The sequence below is a fragment of the Aquila chrysaetos genome, chromosome 5 (genome assembly GCF_900496995.4).
Source record: "Aquila chrysaetos chrysaetos chromosome 5, bAquChr1.4, whole genome shotgun sequence".
Taxonomy (NCBI): domain Eukaryota; kingdom Metazoa; phylum Chordata; class Aves; order Accipitriformes; family Accipitridae; genus Aquila; species Aquila chrysaetos.
The window spans coordinates 37,632,798-37,650,730 of NC_044008.1; the positions used below are offsets into that span (position 1 = coordinate 37,632,798).

General features: G+C 46.2%; 1 protein-coding gene and 1 non-coding gene across 2 annotated transcripts; both read left to right on the plus strand.

Annotated features, from left to right (window-relative positions):
• Positions 1 to 446: 446 nt before the first annotated feature.
• On the plus strand, positions 447 to 518 carry TRNAG-UCC. The gene has a single exon. It is a non-coding gene; the product is annotated as a tRNA-Gly (tRNA).
• Positions 519 to 16,651: 16,133 nt separating this feature from the next.
• On the plus strand, positions 16,652 to 17,680 carry LOC115341282 (olfactory receptor 476-like). Its single transcript, XM_030013999.1, has one exon. The coding sequence runs from the start codon at positions 16,652 to 16,654 to the stop codon at positions 17,678 to 17,680; it is 1,029 nt and encodes a 342-aa protein (XP_029869859.1).
• The last annotated feature ends 253 nt before the right edge of the window (positions 17,681 to 17,933 follow it).

Below are 17,933 nucleotides of genomic sequence, written 5' to 3' on the forward strand. Positions count from 1 at the left end.
GCACCCCCAAAAGCACCACCAGCACTCACACAGGCATGAACAAGGCAGAAAGCACAATCCTTTTCTTTCCCTCTGGCTGCTCAAGACTGGACATCAGTGTTGGACATGCACACGCCCTCCATCCCACATGCACACCAGCAGGTCCCTTGAACCCTGGGCCATACCGTAGTTTTGTGCAGAGTCCTTGCCTGGAGCTCAGTCCTGGTTTGTCCAGTGTCCTGCTCCAACCCTGGGGAGTCCTTGGTGCTGATCTCCCTTAGTCGGCGGCTGGTGCAGCTTGAGATTCCCTAGCCAACGTCTTACACATACCAAAACACACATACCGGGTGGCACCTTGCAGTAGTGTGTGTGCAGGGGGCCGGGAGGAGGAGGTTGTCCGGTCTGTGCAGGAGCAGGGTGCAGACCGTCCTTGAACTCGACGAGCAGAGGGCAACCCATCAGCAGCGGCGTTGGTGGTATAGTGGTGAGCATAGCTGCCTTCCAAGCAGTTGACCCGGGTTCGATTCCCGGCCAACGCACTTAGACTTTTCCTTGCCTGGGCTTTTCACGGTCGCCTGTCTCTTCTGCTCCAAAACTGCTCAGTGTCCCCATCAGTAAGGAAGCCACCAAGGAGCAGCTGTTTTGGCAGGCAGCTCTGCTGCTCACTGTAAAAGTCCTGTGTACAAGGACAGAGCTCTGTCCTGCTGCTCCCAGGGCCCACAGGTGCCATGCTGCTGCTGGCATGTCCCCCAGCCCAAGCATCTCTCTCTGCTCCCCAGGCTGTAAGGGGGGAAAGCCTCAGCCCCTCTGTTGGGTCCCACAAGAACAGCCCCAGGTCTTGTAAGCTCCATGGTGCTGTCCCTGCAACTCTTGAGTGGAGGCAACAACCAGCCTCTGTCTACTCTGGTCCTCTATTCCCTGCCATAATGCATCTGTTTTTACCGGGCAGATGCTCTTTGCATCCCTGGTTCTCCCCAGTTTCTCTCCCAGGGATCCCAAATGAGGGTGCTGGTGAGAAATATTGATACAGTGCCAACTGCTTGGGGCCCTGGAGGATACCCCACTGAGAACACTGTATTCCTCCTGCTGAGGTGGCTCCAGGCTGCGTTCCTCACTGCGGTGTTGGTATAGGAGCCAGAGGAGAGGGATTTTTTTGTCTGGCCCAGAGCTGGACCTGCTGCTGCTGGTGGTTGCACCTGGCAAGAAAAGCATGCTGCTGTGGCAGGGTAAAGATGAAGATCGAGAACTCCTAGGTGGGTACCATGGCATACACTGTGCTTCATGAGGCCATGTATGCAATTTAGGGATACAGTGGCAGGATGCCTGTTCTTTAGATAATGACTCAAAGTCACACGGGCATGAATTTACTCTCCACCCTTCTCCATCTTTTCCATGTCTCCAGTGCTGGCTAGTCAAACTTGGGGTTTCAACCCCAAGAGGGAATGCTGGTAGGTACAATACCTGTGTTCAGAGCACAGCATTATTTCCTCTATAGCAGTCTTTCCTGAAAACAGACTCTGGTATGCACTGTAACTTGGTTTGAAATACTCTGTTTAACAATCAAGACTGCATGTCTCAGACACCCTATGCCACCAGCCCATGTTCAGGGCTGTTGACCTATCTTGTCCAGGCGCCGGCATTGCAGAGACATCCTGAAGTTTACTGGAACTGGATGTAACGATGTTCCTGGTAACTAAGAACTGAGACACCCTCATTTCTCTTGCAGCTTACAGCCTGTGGGCCAAGGGAAACACAAGGAGCATCTCACAGCTAGACTCTCTACCTAAAGGGGACAAAGCTTCTCAAGTCTCTGATTCCAGGGTTGCTTAAAGCAAAAAAAGCAATGTTCTTTGCTGTGCTGACAGTCAAAAACCAGTCTGGGCAGTGAGCTTCTATGGACGGTTTGGGTTGGCACAGTATTTACAGGCTCCCACTGTGTCATCAGCAGTGCTACAAGTAGGTGGAGTTACAAGAGGGGAATTGTGCATGCTCAGTTCCCTAGTGAAATGCCCATCCTAATCTCATCTTGCAGTCACACTGCCTACGTCCAGACCTGAAAACCAGCACTTTCCTCCTTTCCACACCATACTCATCCCCTGGAGATTATTCCCACAACACCAATGAAAGAGAGATTGCAATGGCTGTTTTTCATATGAAGTGTACTAACAAGAGTTGAGAGGACATATGGAAAGGTCTGTATTAACATTCACATCTGATCAATTCGGACAGTGGTCTTTGACCACCCTCACAGTAAAACAGGGTTACTGTGTGTAGCATTTTTTGTATTTCCACATCTGTCCATTGCTTCTTGCCCTCTCACTGGGCATATCTGACAAGAAGATGATGTTCCCTTCTTTACTGTGCCTGTCCACCCTCCTGACCCAGGTGTTTGGAGACATGCATAAGGTGCCCCCTCAGCCTTCCCATTTCCCATCCTACCCAACTGTTGCGCCTGAACCCTATTTGATGGGGTCACTATTAGCTATCCACATACAGGCTGCCATAGTGCTGTCAAGATGCAGATTGCAGTAGAGCAACTAGCTGACAGGATGTTGATTTTCAGTACACTGATTGGCTGCACGTAGGTAACCTGGCTGGGGGCAGGTGAAGTGATTCATTGGTGCTGTAAATCCTTCCTAGCCAATGATGCTTGACCGTATTCTTAAATGTATCCTTAAATCTCATATCCGCTATAAGGGATAAGAAACTTTGCATTAATTGGCAATTATGCCATTATTATACTCATGTGATACCAATATGATCGTTACCATTGCTTAACCATAGTATTTTGTACAATACTACTAGTTGTAAGTGTTGTTATTTTGGTAGATCAGTTAAAGATTATACTCAGACAAAAAAATGTTGAGAGTAATGTCTCTTACTCAAAAGTTAAGAATGATGAAGATTGAACCATGACCCTGCTGAATGTTTTTAGAGATTACTAACCAGATATTGAGTATTAGTTATCCTGGGTTTATTTGATTTGTTTTATGAAGCTTTTATGAGTCATCATAATGACTCCCAGGTGCTCTGGGAGACTGATCCAATGTCCTTTTGAAATTTGAAATGGCATGGTAGAGCCTGATGAGTGTAAGCAATGGCTTGTGGCCATCAGTCCAGCCCGCAGGGGTCTTCCTTCCAGCACACAATTATCTTCCCTTGCCATTGCGCTTTGCCACATACCTGGAGAGGAGCATCTCTTCTCCCGTATTGGATTGTGCAGTCTTGACCTGCAGCCTGAACCTACCCACAGTCTTCTGTGTGTCTACAATGAACTGCAGGGAGAAATGTCTCTCTGGTTTAGCCTGAGTGCCTGCACTGAAAGCACATGAGAGCTAGCTTGAGGTGCCCTTCATGGTTGAATTTCACCATGATTCGTGGACAAGCTCATCATGAAGATGGTGAAGTGATAAAGTATGATGCAAACCCACTTAAAATCTCTGCACACCTAGCCTGACACCTTGGAGTTAATTGGCCTTATGAAGCTGGGACACAGATGAATTATTTAGAAGTCTGATGGCATGAAAACGGACTACGACACTTCAAATGAAAGAAACAGTAGCTTCCTTACTATAGAGGACATGCTAAGAGGTAACTACTAGGTGTTGAGATGCTTCATGAGCAAGGAATGTCTGTGGCCCCCCCAGGGCTCTGGGACACAGCATAAAAGCCTGCGCTGCTCCAGGCTCTGCATCCTCCTCTCTTGCCTCCCTTTCCTCGAGGAGCAAGGTAAGCCTGAGTCCGCTCCATCTCTCTCTGTGGGCTGAACTGCTGTCTTGGTGGCTACTGAGGCTGATACCTGGGCTGCCTCAGCTTTGCCCTGCCATACAACTGTTGAAGGGCGGCAATCTTTTTGCTTTCTGGTGGAGGTGGCTGGGGAGAGCTGGGAAGAGGAGGGTTCTTTCAAGCAGAAGGGGATCCGTGGGGCTCAGCTGCAGGGGGGTCTGCCCACCAGAATGTGCACCTGCAGGAGGCCGTCTCTAACCCCATGGCCAAGTGCATCCAGTGCCATCTTCAGAGCAACAATGGAGATGGGGTATGATCAGTCTTTCCACGGGCGCTTTAAAGCCACTGCGCTGGGGCCTGTTCCAAAAGTGGGTCAGCCTTCCTGTGCCGTGCAACTCGGAGGGCGCGATGATGGCTGTGGGAACTGTAGGCACACTGGATGTTCTGCAAACAAAGAGTCTCCACGGAGGGAGCTGAGGAAAAGACAGACAGACTGATATGGAGGTTCGTGCTCCCTGCCTGCTCTGTGTTTCAGCTTTGCCTCCCTCGCCGAGAGATGTCTTGCTTCAGACCCTGCCTCCCAACGCCCTGCGGCGCCTCCGGCCCAACCCCACTTGCAAGCAGCTGCAGTGAGCCCTGTGTCGCCCGCTGCGCTGACTCGACGGTGGCCATCCAGGCCTCCCCGGTGGTGGTGACCCTGCCGGGCCCCATCCTCACCTCTTTCCCTCAGAGCACAGCCGTGGGATCCTCGCTGTCAGCTGCTGTTGGGAGCTCCCTCAGCGCCGGGGGGGTTCCCATCTCTTCTGGGGGCTCCCTTGGTCTGGGGGGGTCAGGGCTGTGTCTGCCTCCCACCCGCTGCGGTCTGAACTGCTGAAGCCAGCAGATCATCCCCTTTGGAGCACCAAGGAAGACAGGGATCCTGCAGCAGCAGGAGCGTAGCCACGGCTTGCAGGTGGGCTGAGTGTCCTCATCCCACCTGGCAGAAGGGACCTGTGCCTGCTGCTCCTCGCCGCACTGCAGGCCTCGCCGTGTCTCCTCTGGCTCTGCTTTGCTCTGAGCTCCTCAGGAAAGGGCTCGTTCTCTTCTGCTTTGCTGAACCTCCTGCTGACGGAGGGAGTGAGCGTGCCAGCGTTAGGGCCTGCTCTTGGTGGGCTGGCATTGCCACCGGGTAGATCGCAATGGGGAAAGGCAAGCGCTTTGCCTGGAGCTTGTCCTTGGGAAATGGGCCATTCTCTGTGCCTCCCTGAGCCCTGCAGACGTGCTTCTCGGTCTCTGTTCCGTGCCACTGCATTTCCTCCTTCTCATTAAAGACTTTGTGCAGCACAGCTGGAGTCTCGTGGTGGTTTGTTCTTTTCTCCTCCTCTTCCCTCAGTTAGCTACGCACTCTGCAAGGATGAGCAACTGGCTTCTGTCCTGAGCTTACCACCAGTTGTCATTAGAGCTCCCTGAACTGATACCAGAGCACCAAAAATAAGCAAGCAGGCAAGAAGAAGAGTAAAAGCCCCAGAGAAACGGAGCGTGAGTCCGTAACCTGCTCATCACAGCCCTGCAGTGTCTCCCAGGGTCAGCCTTGCGTCCCAACCCTGAAAGCATTCAAGAGCTGTTCTCATTTCTTCTGCCAGTGTACCCAGCGCTTCTTGCATGTATGCTCAGGAAGCAGTGACTTTTCACTGCCTCCCCTGATTACCCACTGGCAGAGGATAGTAGCAGGCTTATGAACTGGCCTGAGATGATAACATGGAGACGTGTGCTCAGCTGAGTTGTGGAGGGTGCCTTCCAAAACAGGCAGGGACAAGCTGCCTCTCTGACCCTGAATCTCAGCTAGACTCATGGCATTTGGAAGTCAGGTTTATGCCTCCTTTCCTTTTGCTGATGCACCTTGCTACTCACAGGTGTTTTGGAGGCAAGAAGCACCTAAGCTGCTCAGCAGTAAAGCAAGGCCTCCTACGTGCAAGCATGCAGCCAAGCACAAAGCTAGATCCAGTGCCACTGTTTACTCTTGCAGATTATGCATTACTCTCCTCAGCGCTGCACCACCAACACCTCTCAGCGGTCACTGCTGCTCCAGGGGCATGAATTTTAGACCAGGGGCACATCTTCCCCTGACCGAATGCTGTTGCTTCTGCTTTCTCTCTGTCTGGGCAGGGTGGCAGCCCTCCTGAGCTCGGTGGAGAGCAGCTCCTTTCCGCCCTGCAAAGGAACAACTTGACCATCCGGGATATTTCTATATCCTAGTCTGCTGCTGTGCCCACTTGCAGGTCCAGCCAGGAGCAGGGCCAAGCAGGTTTTCCCAATCGGCACTGTATTGGCTATATGTGGCTAGGTGTTTGTAGTGGAGGGGACAGGGGTGCTGCAGGGTGGCCTCTGTGAGAAGAGATAAGGGGCTGTTGTGCACCCCACACAGCAGGTCCTAGCTTCCTCCACAACACTGAGCCATCTGTGAAGTTTGTGGCATGGAGAGCATCTGTGATAGAGTTCCAGGATGAGTTACCCCTTCCCAGGCCATGACCTTTCAATTGCAATGAGCCTTCCAAAACAATTGAGAATGGCCTCTTCCAGGAGTCCTCCTTGTCTGAGTTATTCAGGAGCTGGCAGCAGGAACACGGCATGGGTATCTGCAGGTGAGCTCCCTGCTACCTGAGTGCCTGACTGGCCAGGAGATTGCTTGGATGTTGACTGTGAGGTCGCCTCTGGCTCTGCAGGCAATGGGCCATCCACAGGAATACTGCTTGTGTAAGTGCTCGTCTTCATTCCATAGTGGATACCACTGCACGGTATATCTTTTTCTATCCAAACACTTCTTGGTCCAAAGGACGCGGACGGTCCCTGAGAGGGAGATCTGAGAACATGCGGGCATGACAGTGTCAAAAATGGCCGTCCAGCAATCACAAAGCAATGGGAGAACCCACGGGGAATGACGCTGTCAGAAGTTGCCTCTTCCCTTTGTTTAGCGAGTGGCGGCTTCCTTGCCTGACGTGCTTCTGGGTACACAGGTAGGGTTGGCTGGTCCTGACAGCCATTCACAGGTCTGCCTGAGAGCAGGTGGGTACGACGGGGTCCAGAAATGGCTGTCAGCCAACCACAGAGCAGTATGAAAACATGGTGGTTGTGGTGCTTAATAAGAAAATGGCAGCTGAAAGAAAATGGTGCCCCGCGTGTACGTAGGGGAAGGTACGTCCTGGGCACGTGTACTTCATCATTCATCAGTGCCGGCATGGGCATTCACCAAAGCAATCATCCATCCCCAAAACCAGTGGCAGCACAAGGCAGATTTTAGCCCAGGAACAGGTAATGCGCGGAGTCCTGCAAAACAAATTGCTTACGGGCACGCAGCATGGAATGTGGCAGATGCTCAGATCCGGCCAAGCTATATAGACCAAGAAACTTGTGCTAGAAATGATCCACCTGGCCTATTTGCACATCATATAGACAGAGAATTCTTACCCTAGCTTTGCCTGCTTTTTACCTGCTGATTGCTGAGCTACTACTACACACGTGTACAAGCTACGGACATATCCAGTGCCTAGGAAGAAACCCAGGCTGGTTGCTGTGCCTTTTTAATTCAACCAAAGGGTACCTCATGCAACCGCACGTTAGCCCAGGACAGCGTGATTGTGACTCCGGCTGGGGCAGGCTCCGACCGCGCTACCTCAGCGTTATGCCCTCTGGTATTCCCCATGGGCACTGTCTTGGCTACACGTGGCAAGGTTTTGGCAGTGGAGGGGTCAGGGGGTGCTGCAGAATGGCCTCTGTGGGAAGAGATAAGGGGCTGCCCTGTGTCAGACACAGTCAGTTCCAGCTCCGCAGTGGACCCACCGCACAACACAGCTGAGCCGTCGTCAACATTGGTGGCCCCTCTGTGAAAACATATTCCAGAAAGGGCAGAAAACGCCGGGCAGAGAGAGGTGGGAGGAAAAAAAGAGTGGGTAAGAGCAGAGACACGTCCTGCTTGGGCGAGTAGAGGAGTCTGGTGTGAAGCACTGGAGTTGTCCCGGCACAGGGGAGAGGAAAGGCGGTGTTTTATGTTTGTCTTTTTGTTTCTCACTACTTGCATCTGTTTTAAGTGGCTCGTGGATCAAGATAAGGACAGGGAGATCGCTCAGCAATTACCGTCACGGGCAAAACAGACTCGACTTGGGGAAATTAGTTTAATTTATTACCAATCAAATCAGAGTAGGATAATGAGAAAGAAAACCAAATCTCAGAACACCTTCCCTCCACCCCTCCCTTCTTCCCAGGCACAATTTCACTCTGGGATTCTCTACCTACCCCCACCAGTGGCACAGGGGGATGGGCAATAGGGGTTACGGTCAGTTCATCACACGTTGTCTCTGCCGCTTCATCCTCTTCAGGGGCAGGACCCATCACACTCTTCCCCTGCTCCAGCGTGGGGTCCCTCCCACGGGAGACAGTCCTCCACAAACTTCTCCAACGTGCGTCCTTCCCACGGGCTGCCGTTCTTCACGAACTGCTCCAGCATGGGTCCCTTCCATGGTGTGCAGTCCTTCAGGAGCACACTGCTCCAACATGGGTCCCCCATGGGGTTGCAAGTCCTGCCAGAAAACCTGCTCCAGCGTGGGCTCCTCTCTCCACAGATCCACAGGTCCTGGCAGGAGCCTGCTCCAGCGTGGATTTCCCACGGGGGTCACAGCCTCCTTTGGGCATCCCCCTGCTCCGGCGTGGGGTCCTCCCTGGGCTGCAGGTGGAGATCTGCTCCACCGTGGACCTCCCTGGGCTGCAGGGGGACAGCCTGCCTCACCATGGTCTTCATCACCACGGGCTGCAGGGGAATCTCTGCTCCTGTGCCTGGAGCTCCTCCTCCTCCTCCTTCTTCACTGACCTGGGGCGTCTGCAGGGTTGTTTCTCTTACGTGTTCTCACTCCTTTCTCCGGTTGCAGTTTCTGTGCCTGCTGCAACTTTTTTCCCTTCTTAAATAAGTTATCACAGAGTCGCTACCACCATTGCTGATGGGCTCGGCCTTGGCCGGCGGCGGGTCCGTCTTAGAGCCAGCTGGTATTGGCTCTGTCGGACACAGGGGAAGCTTCTAGCAGCTTCTCACAGAAGCTGCCCCTGTAACCCCCCCACTACCAAAACCTTGCCATACAAACCCAATACAGAGTGTGTCATTGCAGGAGCATTTTATCATAGATGTGAAATCACAGAATCTCACTGTGATCACAGTACACCATTTGTGACATCAACAGTGTGATAACAAAGCTGATCATAAACCCACTAACTCAGGCCCCTGCAGCTAGTGTTATGCAAAACTTAAAGATTCATTAGGGTGATGTAATGCACAGGTTTGCGTATTGCTAAGTATTGATCATATGACATCACTTCCAGGAGTTAACACTCTACCCCAACTAGAAAAGCAAATATGAAAAACTGTGTCATGCAGCTGCTGTAGGAAATACTTCTGTCACCTGTCAGGAAGCTGACCAGCAGCTTGGGCAGGATGGTGGAGCTGTAGCAGGTCTCCAAGCAGGACAAGTTACTGAGGGAGAAGTACGCTGGGGTGTGGAGATGCTGATTAGCCACCACCAACATGAGGATGAGAATGTTCCCCATCATTGTCACCATGTAGATCACCAGGAAGAGCAGGAAGAGGTTTTCTGAACCTGCTGAACAGGTTACCTGAAGGTCAGGTAAATCGTCAAATCCCAGGAGGATGAATTCTGTAATGTAGGTTTGGTTTTGCTTTCTGTAGCTGATGTCACGCTGCATCTTGGGGAAAGCAAATACTAAAATGTAATATAAAAATTAAAAAAACTGTTTTCCATGCACGGCTGTAAAGATACACTATTTGACTTAGTTCTTGGATCCAATATCTATGTCCTGATAACTTATTTAAAATTCCAACTCTTAAAGCATTTCAGCAACATTTTCTATGAAAAAAAACAGATTGTCTTATCTCAGTTTCAATCACTGTTGGTATGCCTCAGGGACAAGACAGTTTTCTTCTTTTCGAAGAAGTATGGATGATTACACACCGCTTTTTGGCTCAGTGTCCTGGCTTGTTTCCCTGGCTTGTAGAGGCATACCCTAATTCTTAATTTTTGTGCTCTAGATATATGTTTATATACTTATGCTCCTTTGCAGATCACCCAGCTATGCCAACATGGGGAAAGGTATTCAAAACTACCTACACCTAAACTATGGCATTAGCGTGCAGTCACATCAGATCAGTTTCTGCAACCAGACAATCTTCACACAAGTTTTCCTATATTCTGCATCTTGGGTGACCCAGTGGATTTACAAGGTAGGGAAATTTTAGGCATGGGGAGGACTGTCTATGCAGTTTGTTCAGTTGTTCAATGTCTCCTCACTTAAAAAATATTGGGGTATTTGGATAAAGCTGTGGCTGACATAATAAAATCATGTCAGTAAATGATGAGCCTTACAGTTCAGCACACAGGCAATTATTTCCACTGATAGAAAAACACAGAAAGTCAGAAATTAATTTTCTCATCAGTACATTCACTTCCATCCCGAGTCTGCACACTCTCCTTTGTCAGGCTTACCTCCATGGTAGCCATTTATGGACTGGGGTCTCTCAGACACCTGCCCACATCACGTTGTGGGATGCAGCATAGATTTTGCAGGTTGTCTTCTCTTTTCATCATCTTTATATGAAAGCCAAGAGTTTGATCTTCCCAAGTGTTTGCTTTCTCTTTAATAAATCTCCATACAGACTGGAACCAAGATGAACTCAGAAGTCCCTTGTGGCTCATTAGATGCCCTGGAGTATGAACATAAAATCTCCTTTGATAGTGTTCCTAATGGAAATTTTAAATAATTTATCTATTATTATCGATAAAGAATTGCAGTAACATTCTTGATTAAAGTTTATAATATGTTAATACTGCACTGAAATTTACTAATAGTTTTTGCTTTCTCCATCCCACACATATATTATTTCCAACCATATTTGATTTTCCAAAGGCATCTAGATATCTAACGAATGTACTGTGAGCTGGGTATCTATTATACCCAGTAAGAGGGGACTGTATCACAACCGACTTGAATGGTATCTTTACAACATACCTTTGATGGAGGCATTCATGTATGGCATGAGGGCACGCAGTAGCATTTCAGAGAACAACCTCTGCTGGGCCAAACCACAGCTGGTGCTTTTCACAGCTGGATTTCTGATCTGAAGCAGATGATGAGGAGAACTAGTGTCACTATTGCTTGAGTTCCTTCACAGGAGGACCTGAAGCAAAGCTCCAGAAAGGAGAAACATGGAAATAGGTGTGCTGTGGGGATTACAGGATGGACCAGCACCCTGGAGTGAAAGACAGAGTAGGCCAAGTCAGTGGTGCAAACAGACTGGCTATTAACATGGATGCCAAGTCAATGGTACAAACAGGCTATTAGCATGGATGCTCTGGCAAATACCACACCCTGAAGTGCTTTCTTCTCAGTCTACACTGGAGGAAGAGTTCAGCATGGTCTGGGCTAGACCCCACATCTCTTGAGTGCTTTTGCCACTTGGCTTCAGCGTCAAACACATGGCAAATATCAGGCAGAGGATAAAAACAGGACAGAAATTTAAAAAAATTGAAGCGTCATTATTTTTTCCTAATTTGGTCTTCAATTTTTTTGTCTGACAACAAATTGAAATTATTCTAATAATTAAGTTGTTCACATGCAGCATGCATCTTTTTAGCAATGTTTGTGTTTTCTGCACCTAGCATTGGTGATCTAGGAATAAGAAAAGACAGTGCCTAACATGAGCGTCCAGTGTCATGTCAGATGCACTAGGGTCAGTGCACTTGTCTGACTGACCTGCTGTTATTGCTGTTGCCTTCCTAAATTAAAGGGAAAAAAACCACCTATTTGTTGTTCCTGCTGAGAGTCAATGGACACTTCTTTCCCAGTGTGAATAACTGTTAACTGCCCAGACGCTGAACACACCTTTTTTATCCATAATAAACAACTTTGCAAATAATGAACTGAGTCCTCATGAGTAACTGACATCCAAACAAGCATATAATTTTAGAAGTCTCCAATTCAGGTGTCTCCTGAGCAAGGAACTTAATTAAACTGCCTAAACATAGGCATCTAGGACTATTTCAGATGCATAAAAATATCAGAACTCCAGCTATCACTCTGGAAGGATCTCCCATAGGTCCTATGCCATACCATTGTTGTGAAGATGTCTGTGGTACCCTACTGTGTATGAAATGTTATTTGGCTCCTTTATTTGGCACCTGAATCCCACTGTACGTTGATCAGCTGAATAGCTCTCCAGGCCATATTGACCAAATATCCAGAGACTATAAATGGGAGCTTAGAGATCACAATCATGTGTACAGGCCTACATGGTAGAAACTGCAATGTTAAGTGTCTGATTCTGGGTCTGAGTGCAGGGTTCAGCTACTTAATGTAGATCTTATTCTGTCTGAGGTTTCTGCAGTCTGATGGCAGGTATGACACAATACCTGCAATAGACCTGCATTCTTCTTGAGCAAAATGCAGGCAAGAAAAAGAAATCAAAATGAACCTAAAATGACACTGGACATATAGGTTTAAGTAAATTAATCCAATTTTCAACACACATAATATAGCTTGAATTTCATGGAAGAGAAAAAGCTCCATGTGAAGCGAAATTAACTTGAGTTTATTCAGTGTCAAATTTGGCCAGATGAAGTCTTAGCGTTCAGGTTCAGGTGAGCAGAAATCTCATTTTGTCGTTATGTGTTCTTCTTTGTGTTTATCTTTGCAAAGATTTCCACCCATGTCCAACAGGTAAAGTGAGAAGCTTGTACACATCTCTGAAATTCCTTTTCTGTATAGCCTAAAAGCACTCATTTTATTACCTGTCTCCGGGGCCTACTTACTGCTAATGCTCAGTACGGCTGGCTGCCTTGTATTTCAAGTAATCTCATAGCCCAAAAGCAAATTGAAATTTTAATAAATCCATCAGGAAGATGTTATCTGTATTGGCAAGATGCTCCTTGGCCTAATGCTGGCAGGACACCTGGTTAAAAAAAATTCAAAAGCAATTCAAAGTTGGTGTTATATGGTTGCAGTTCGAATGCTTCTGAAGAATCATAATTCATAAAATCTTCATTTTGTTCTCTCTTCCTTAATTCACAAGAGCACCTCATGTAAGCCTTCCATGTACCCAAATGTAGGTACTCACCTGAGATACGTAAAATCTACTCCTGGTGGCGTACTTTTTTTTCCCCAGCAGCAGATAATGCATTTTTCATTGAACACAGTATGCACAGACCATCACTGCTGAGTCCCTCTCAGCACTTATGAACGTTGCATTACTTTCCACCCCATGGCAGAACTAGGCCACCATCTGGTAGTAAGGGAGCTGCGGGTAATGACTCTTTGAGCTACATGACAGCTAGGACTCAAGTATTTTACTTATGGAGCAAGTATTGTAATCATTCTCAGGTTTAAAAAAGGAAGACAGAAATGTACTTAGATACTTAGAAGCTGAAGTCATCTCACCCAAATTTAGCCTCTCGAACATCTGACTATTTTAACGAGATACCTGGATATCTAGAATCAACTAGATACTCAGTGTAGCTTTCTCAGTGGAGAGACACAGATACTTTTGTGAGTTTCAATAGCCTCTTCAGGTGACAATTTTGATACTGAAAGACTCACATTGCCCGTTGTCTCTTCACTTTCCAGATGGAGTTTGTAAATAACTGCCTGAGGCTAGGTACAAATTAATAGTGTGTGAATTAATTATATGAAGGCATTCTAGCGCCAAGAACAGAGATCTGTCTTCTGGTGTGTCTTGTCCTCCAAACTAAAGCCTCTAGATGACACTTAGACACAGAGACCATGGCAATGATGTAGCTGAGGCTGTCCGGTTGAACATTTTATTTCTATCATGGAACTGACAGAGTGGCCACTTGGTGGGAAACTAAGGGTATCCCATGTGAAAGTCAACAGGGAGATTTTGTATTTTTGAGCCAGATTTATTCCATCTCATGTTAGCAATCAAAATGGATGGCATTCAGTCACTGCAGTTCAGCTAGGACCAGCTCTGCACCTGTGCAGGCCAAAGTCACTGTGATAGAAATTGGTATTTCAGATTGTTTTGACTACACTCCCATCTAGTGGTATTTGCATAATACAACTTCCCCTTCTACTTTTTGGGGACTTCACTTTTTTCATGTGGTCTTTGAAATTCCCCATGTTCTTATGATTTTTTTTTTTCTTTCTGAGGCTCACCAAGCTGATACAAAGTTTTGCTTTGCCAAGAGATATTTATTCATCAAGCTGTTTCTGTCTGGCCTTGGAGACTAAGCAGTCTGAATGTTGACTAACAAATTACAGTCCACCTGGCCTTCTCAAATGCGAGCTAGGAAGCTGAGATGAAAAACCAAGACCTGGAACAATGATCTCACTTATTTGTGATACCACAGCTAGGAACACAGTCACTCTGCAGAAAAAGAAGATCAAGCAGCATCTCCAGAGGGTGACTGAAATAGCTGGCACTCAGATAGCTGCCTGGCATTGAATCCAGGTCAGTTTTAGACTTCAACACATCTGTAGTACCAGTGTTGACCTGATAGCAATGATGATCATCATAGTAATCTTCCACTTAGTTGTCATCCATCCTATCTATCAATAGAATTCCATCCAGGCCCAAAAGTAATCAAAACGTAGGCTAAGAAAGCGCTAATTCCAAACAGTGTACAGGAAAAGAATGGTTATTTATGTGCATATGATGTTAGTGACAACAACCTCTCCAAGGCTTTTGTTTGATTATTCCCTGGGGTGTTTCACTGGTCTCAGTTCTGAAAAGGTTTTTAAGGAGTGAGGCGAAAGGAGGAACACTCTCTACCTGACAGAATGGAAAAGAAGTGTCGGTATATTCAGTTGGCTAAAAAAAAAGGAAAAGATGGAAATTATGGGGGGTGGGGGGCGGGGGGGGGTGTCATTGCCAAACAAGGAGCTCTAATTCTTTTTTTTTTTTTTTTATGAGAACATCAAGATCTTAAAGAAACTAAAGAAGGATACAAAACCTTGAGAAGTGAAAGATTTTTTTGATTGGATTTCAATGTTCCTGTGGCTTCAGGTAAAAAACAGTGTTGGTCTGAAATGTTTGTTGATTGACACAGAAACGGGGGACACTTCCAACATTTTCCATTGTCTGATGTTGGCAATTTGGCTAAAAATTGGGGTTTTGAATGAATAAAAGCTTAAAAGAAAATTTCAAATTAGATCTGTGGAAAGAAATGTCTTACCAAGTTATGCTATCATAAGTGACCCAGATGTAAGTTATTGGATAGGTGTCCTTATATGGCCTTCACTGCTACAGTGGCTGGTCACCTCTCTATAGTGCCTAAATGTTGTGAGCAACATCAAAAAGGAAGTGCAGTCTGCATGTCAGAAGCTGACTTCTGAGCTAGTATCTAAACTCCTGCTATTGTCAGTGGAAAGAAATAAATAATTTCCTTAGATGATTTAGCTCATACAGAGTAGATATATAAAACATGTTGGATGGATTACAGTCCAAAGCACTTACTTCTCTCTGTAGACTATAAGAGGAATCTGAGGTGAGTGCCTTAGATGCAGATGTTCCAAGTTAGGTGACATTAATACCGCTGAAGATGGTTCAAATAGATGCTGCTAAATTGGAGTGCTAGATTTAGGAAGACAATGGGCTGAAAAAAACCCACCAAGGTTGTATTTGTAATAGAGGATTGTAATAGAGGATATGTAGTAGATGATTTGTAATAGAGGATATTTTACACAAGAGGATGTGTTTAGGGAACCATAGGGCTGAAGATTGTCCCTCCCAGTCTGTGAAGGGTCATGGTTGGAACTTGTATTGCCAGGTGCATGGGCTTGAAAAATGCACCCCATTAGTGAATTGCCAATACCTCCCCCAACTCCATGCGCATCTGGATAAAACTAGAGCTGACAAGAAGACTCTATACAGAAGGAAAAAGAAGTAGATTTTGTGTTTGCTTCCTTTGCCAGTATAGCCTTAACCACAGTATTGTGTCTAGTTTTGGCCACTGAATTTTTGGTGGGGGGAGTAGGTATTTTTGTACTAAACAAATCCAGAAAGATCAGCCAAAGCCTCAGGAGTTTTGGAAAATGGGATTTGTAAGGAAATCTAGAGAATGAGGTGATTCAGTACACATGAGAGGAAAATAAAAAAGAGCATTATGACAAGCAGTAGGATTTATCTAAACTGTATTCTTCTGATTAAGGGTCTGACAACTAAATTCTCTCTGACTTCTTAGTGACAAGAAATAGGTATTTTCACAAAATGACTTACTCTGTTTTAGGGTGAATTAAACTCCTTAAATCTGGAATCCTTCATTCTACCCATTGATAAGACTGAAGGGTGAGACAACTGAAAGGTGCTTTTGTGTGTGTTTGGGGGTTTTTTGGCAGCGCGAACGTATGCTGACAATGGTATAGGTGTTCTTCATACGTATTTTCATGGGTGGAAGCTGGATTCTTTTTCAGCCTCCTTCAAATAAGAAAAAACGTCTGCATTAACGGTCATGCTACATATGTATATATAGTGAATATATATTATGCATCAATACATATTAGCAATGGAAATATGGCTATGTTGCTACTGGAGCAATCAGACCAAATACTTCTTTTTTTCACCACAGAAAGGAATACAGCAAAACTTCTGATGGCACCTAATGAAAGAAGTTGACTTTTAATTTGCTTGCACAGACTGGAAACATGTTAGAAAGTACACTTGTGGCAGAGAAGAAGCACAGGTATTACCTCAGTTTTAAGTGCTCTTCTCAGTATGTGGAGTAATAAGTAATGTGACTCTTGGTATGTGAGAAATCTTTATGGAAATCAGATAACAGGTCTGATAATCCAAAGACTTTTTGCTTCTCTGTTCTGTGAAGAAACTTTCATTATTTGAGTCTTAACTGTCAAGGTCTTCATTGGTGCTAACATTTCCTGTTTTATCTCTAGTACAAAAGTTATGATAAAGCAAGAGTGGAAAAACAAAACGGTTGTTACAGCGTTCATCCTCCTGGGATTTGGGAATGCCCCTGAACTGGATTCTCTTCTCTTCCTGATGTTTCTGTCAATCTACATTGTAACCATAACTGGAAACACCTTCATCATTGTGCTGATGGTGGCTAATCCGCACCTTCACACCCCAATGTACTTCTTCCTGGGCAACCTGGCCTGCTTGGAAATCTGCTACAGCTCAAATATCTTGCCAAAAATGTTGCTTAGTTATCTGGGTGGAGACAGAAGTATTTCAGTCAACAGATGTTTTACACAATACTATTTCTTTGGTTGCCTGGCAGCTGCAGAGTGCTATCTCCTCGCAGTGATGTCCTATGATCGGTACCTAGCAGTCTGCAAACCTCTGCACTACCCATCCCGTATGAACGGCAAGCTCTGTCTCCAGCTGGGTGCTGCATCTTGGATAAGTGGCTTTCTGTCTAATTCTATACTAACATTCCTGATCTCAGATTTAGATTTCTGTGGGCCTAATGAAATTGAACATTTTTTCTGTGACTCATTCCCAATAATAAAACTCTCCTGTAGTGACACTCATGTGGTGGGACTTGTCACTTCTGTTGTGGCAGGTGTGTGCTCACTGCCTCCATTTCTGTTGACCTTCTCATCCTATCTCTACATTATTATCACGGTCATGAGAATTCCTTCTGCCAGTGGGAGGAAAAAGGCCTTTTCCACTTGCTCCTCACATCTTATTGTGGTGATTCTTTTTTACTGGTCAATATTAACTGTTTATGTACTTCCTCATCATGATACCCAAATATCTCCAAACAAAGTCTTCTCTGTTTTTTATACTATTCTCACTCCCTTGGTCAATCCTCTCATCTACAGTCTGAGAAACAAAGAAGTAAAGGAAGCTCTGCGAAAACAGACAAGTAAATTGCTGGCTTTCAGAGGGCTGCTTTCTGCTAAAAAAGGGGGGGGGGGGGTAATAATCCTCAATGAGTTACAGGTTCGGACACAATTATATGGCATGTGAATACAGTTAATTTGAATAAAGCTTGGAAATACATAGCTGTAAATATTAAAAATAAATAAGCAGAGAAACAAAAGAGGTAAATAATCTTGCTATCAGTTGGGGGTTGGTATAGAGAAAGAACAAGAATATGTAGTGAACATTGTAAAGTAAGCAAAATAAATCCATGAATGTCATTGTATACATATTATGCCACGTGATACCTTCTTGCCTGCCCCTTTGCTTTCTTTTTCCTCACTACAGCTGAAATTCAGGT

What these genes read in the sequence shown, in the direction of transcription:
- LOC115341282 (XM_030013999.1), top strand. Translation starts at nt 16,652, where the DNA reads ATGATAAAGCAAGAGTGGAAAAACAAAACGGTTGTTACAGCGTTCATC.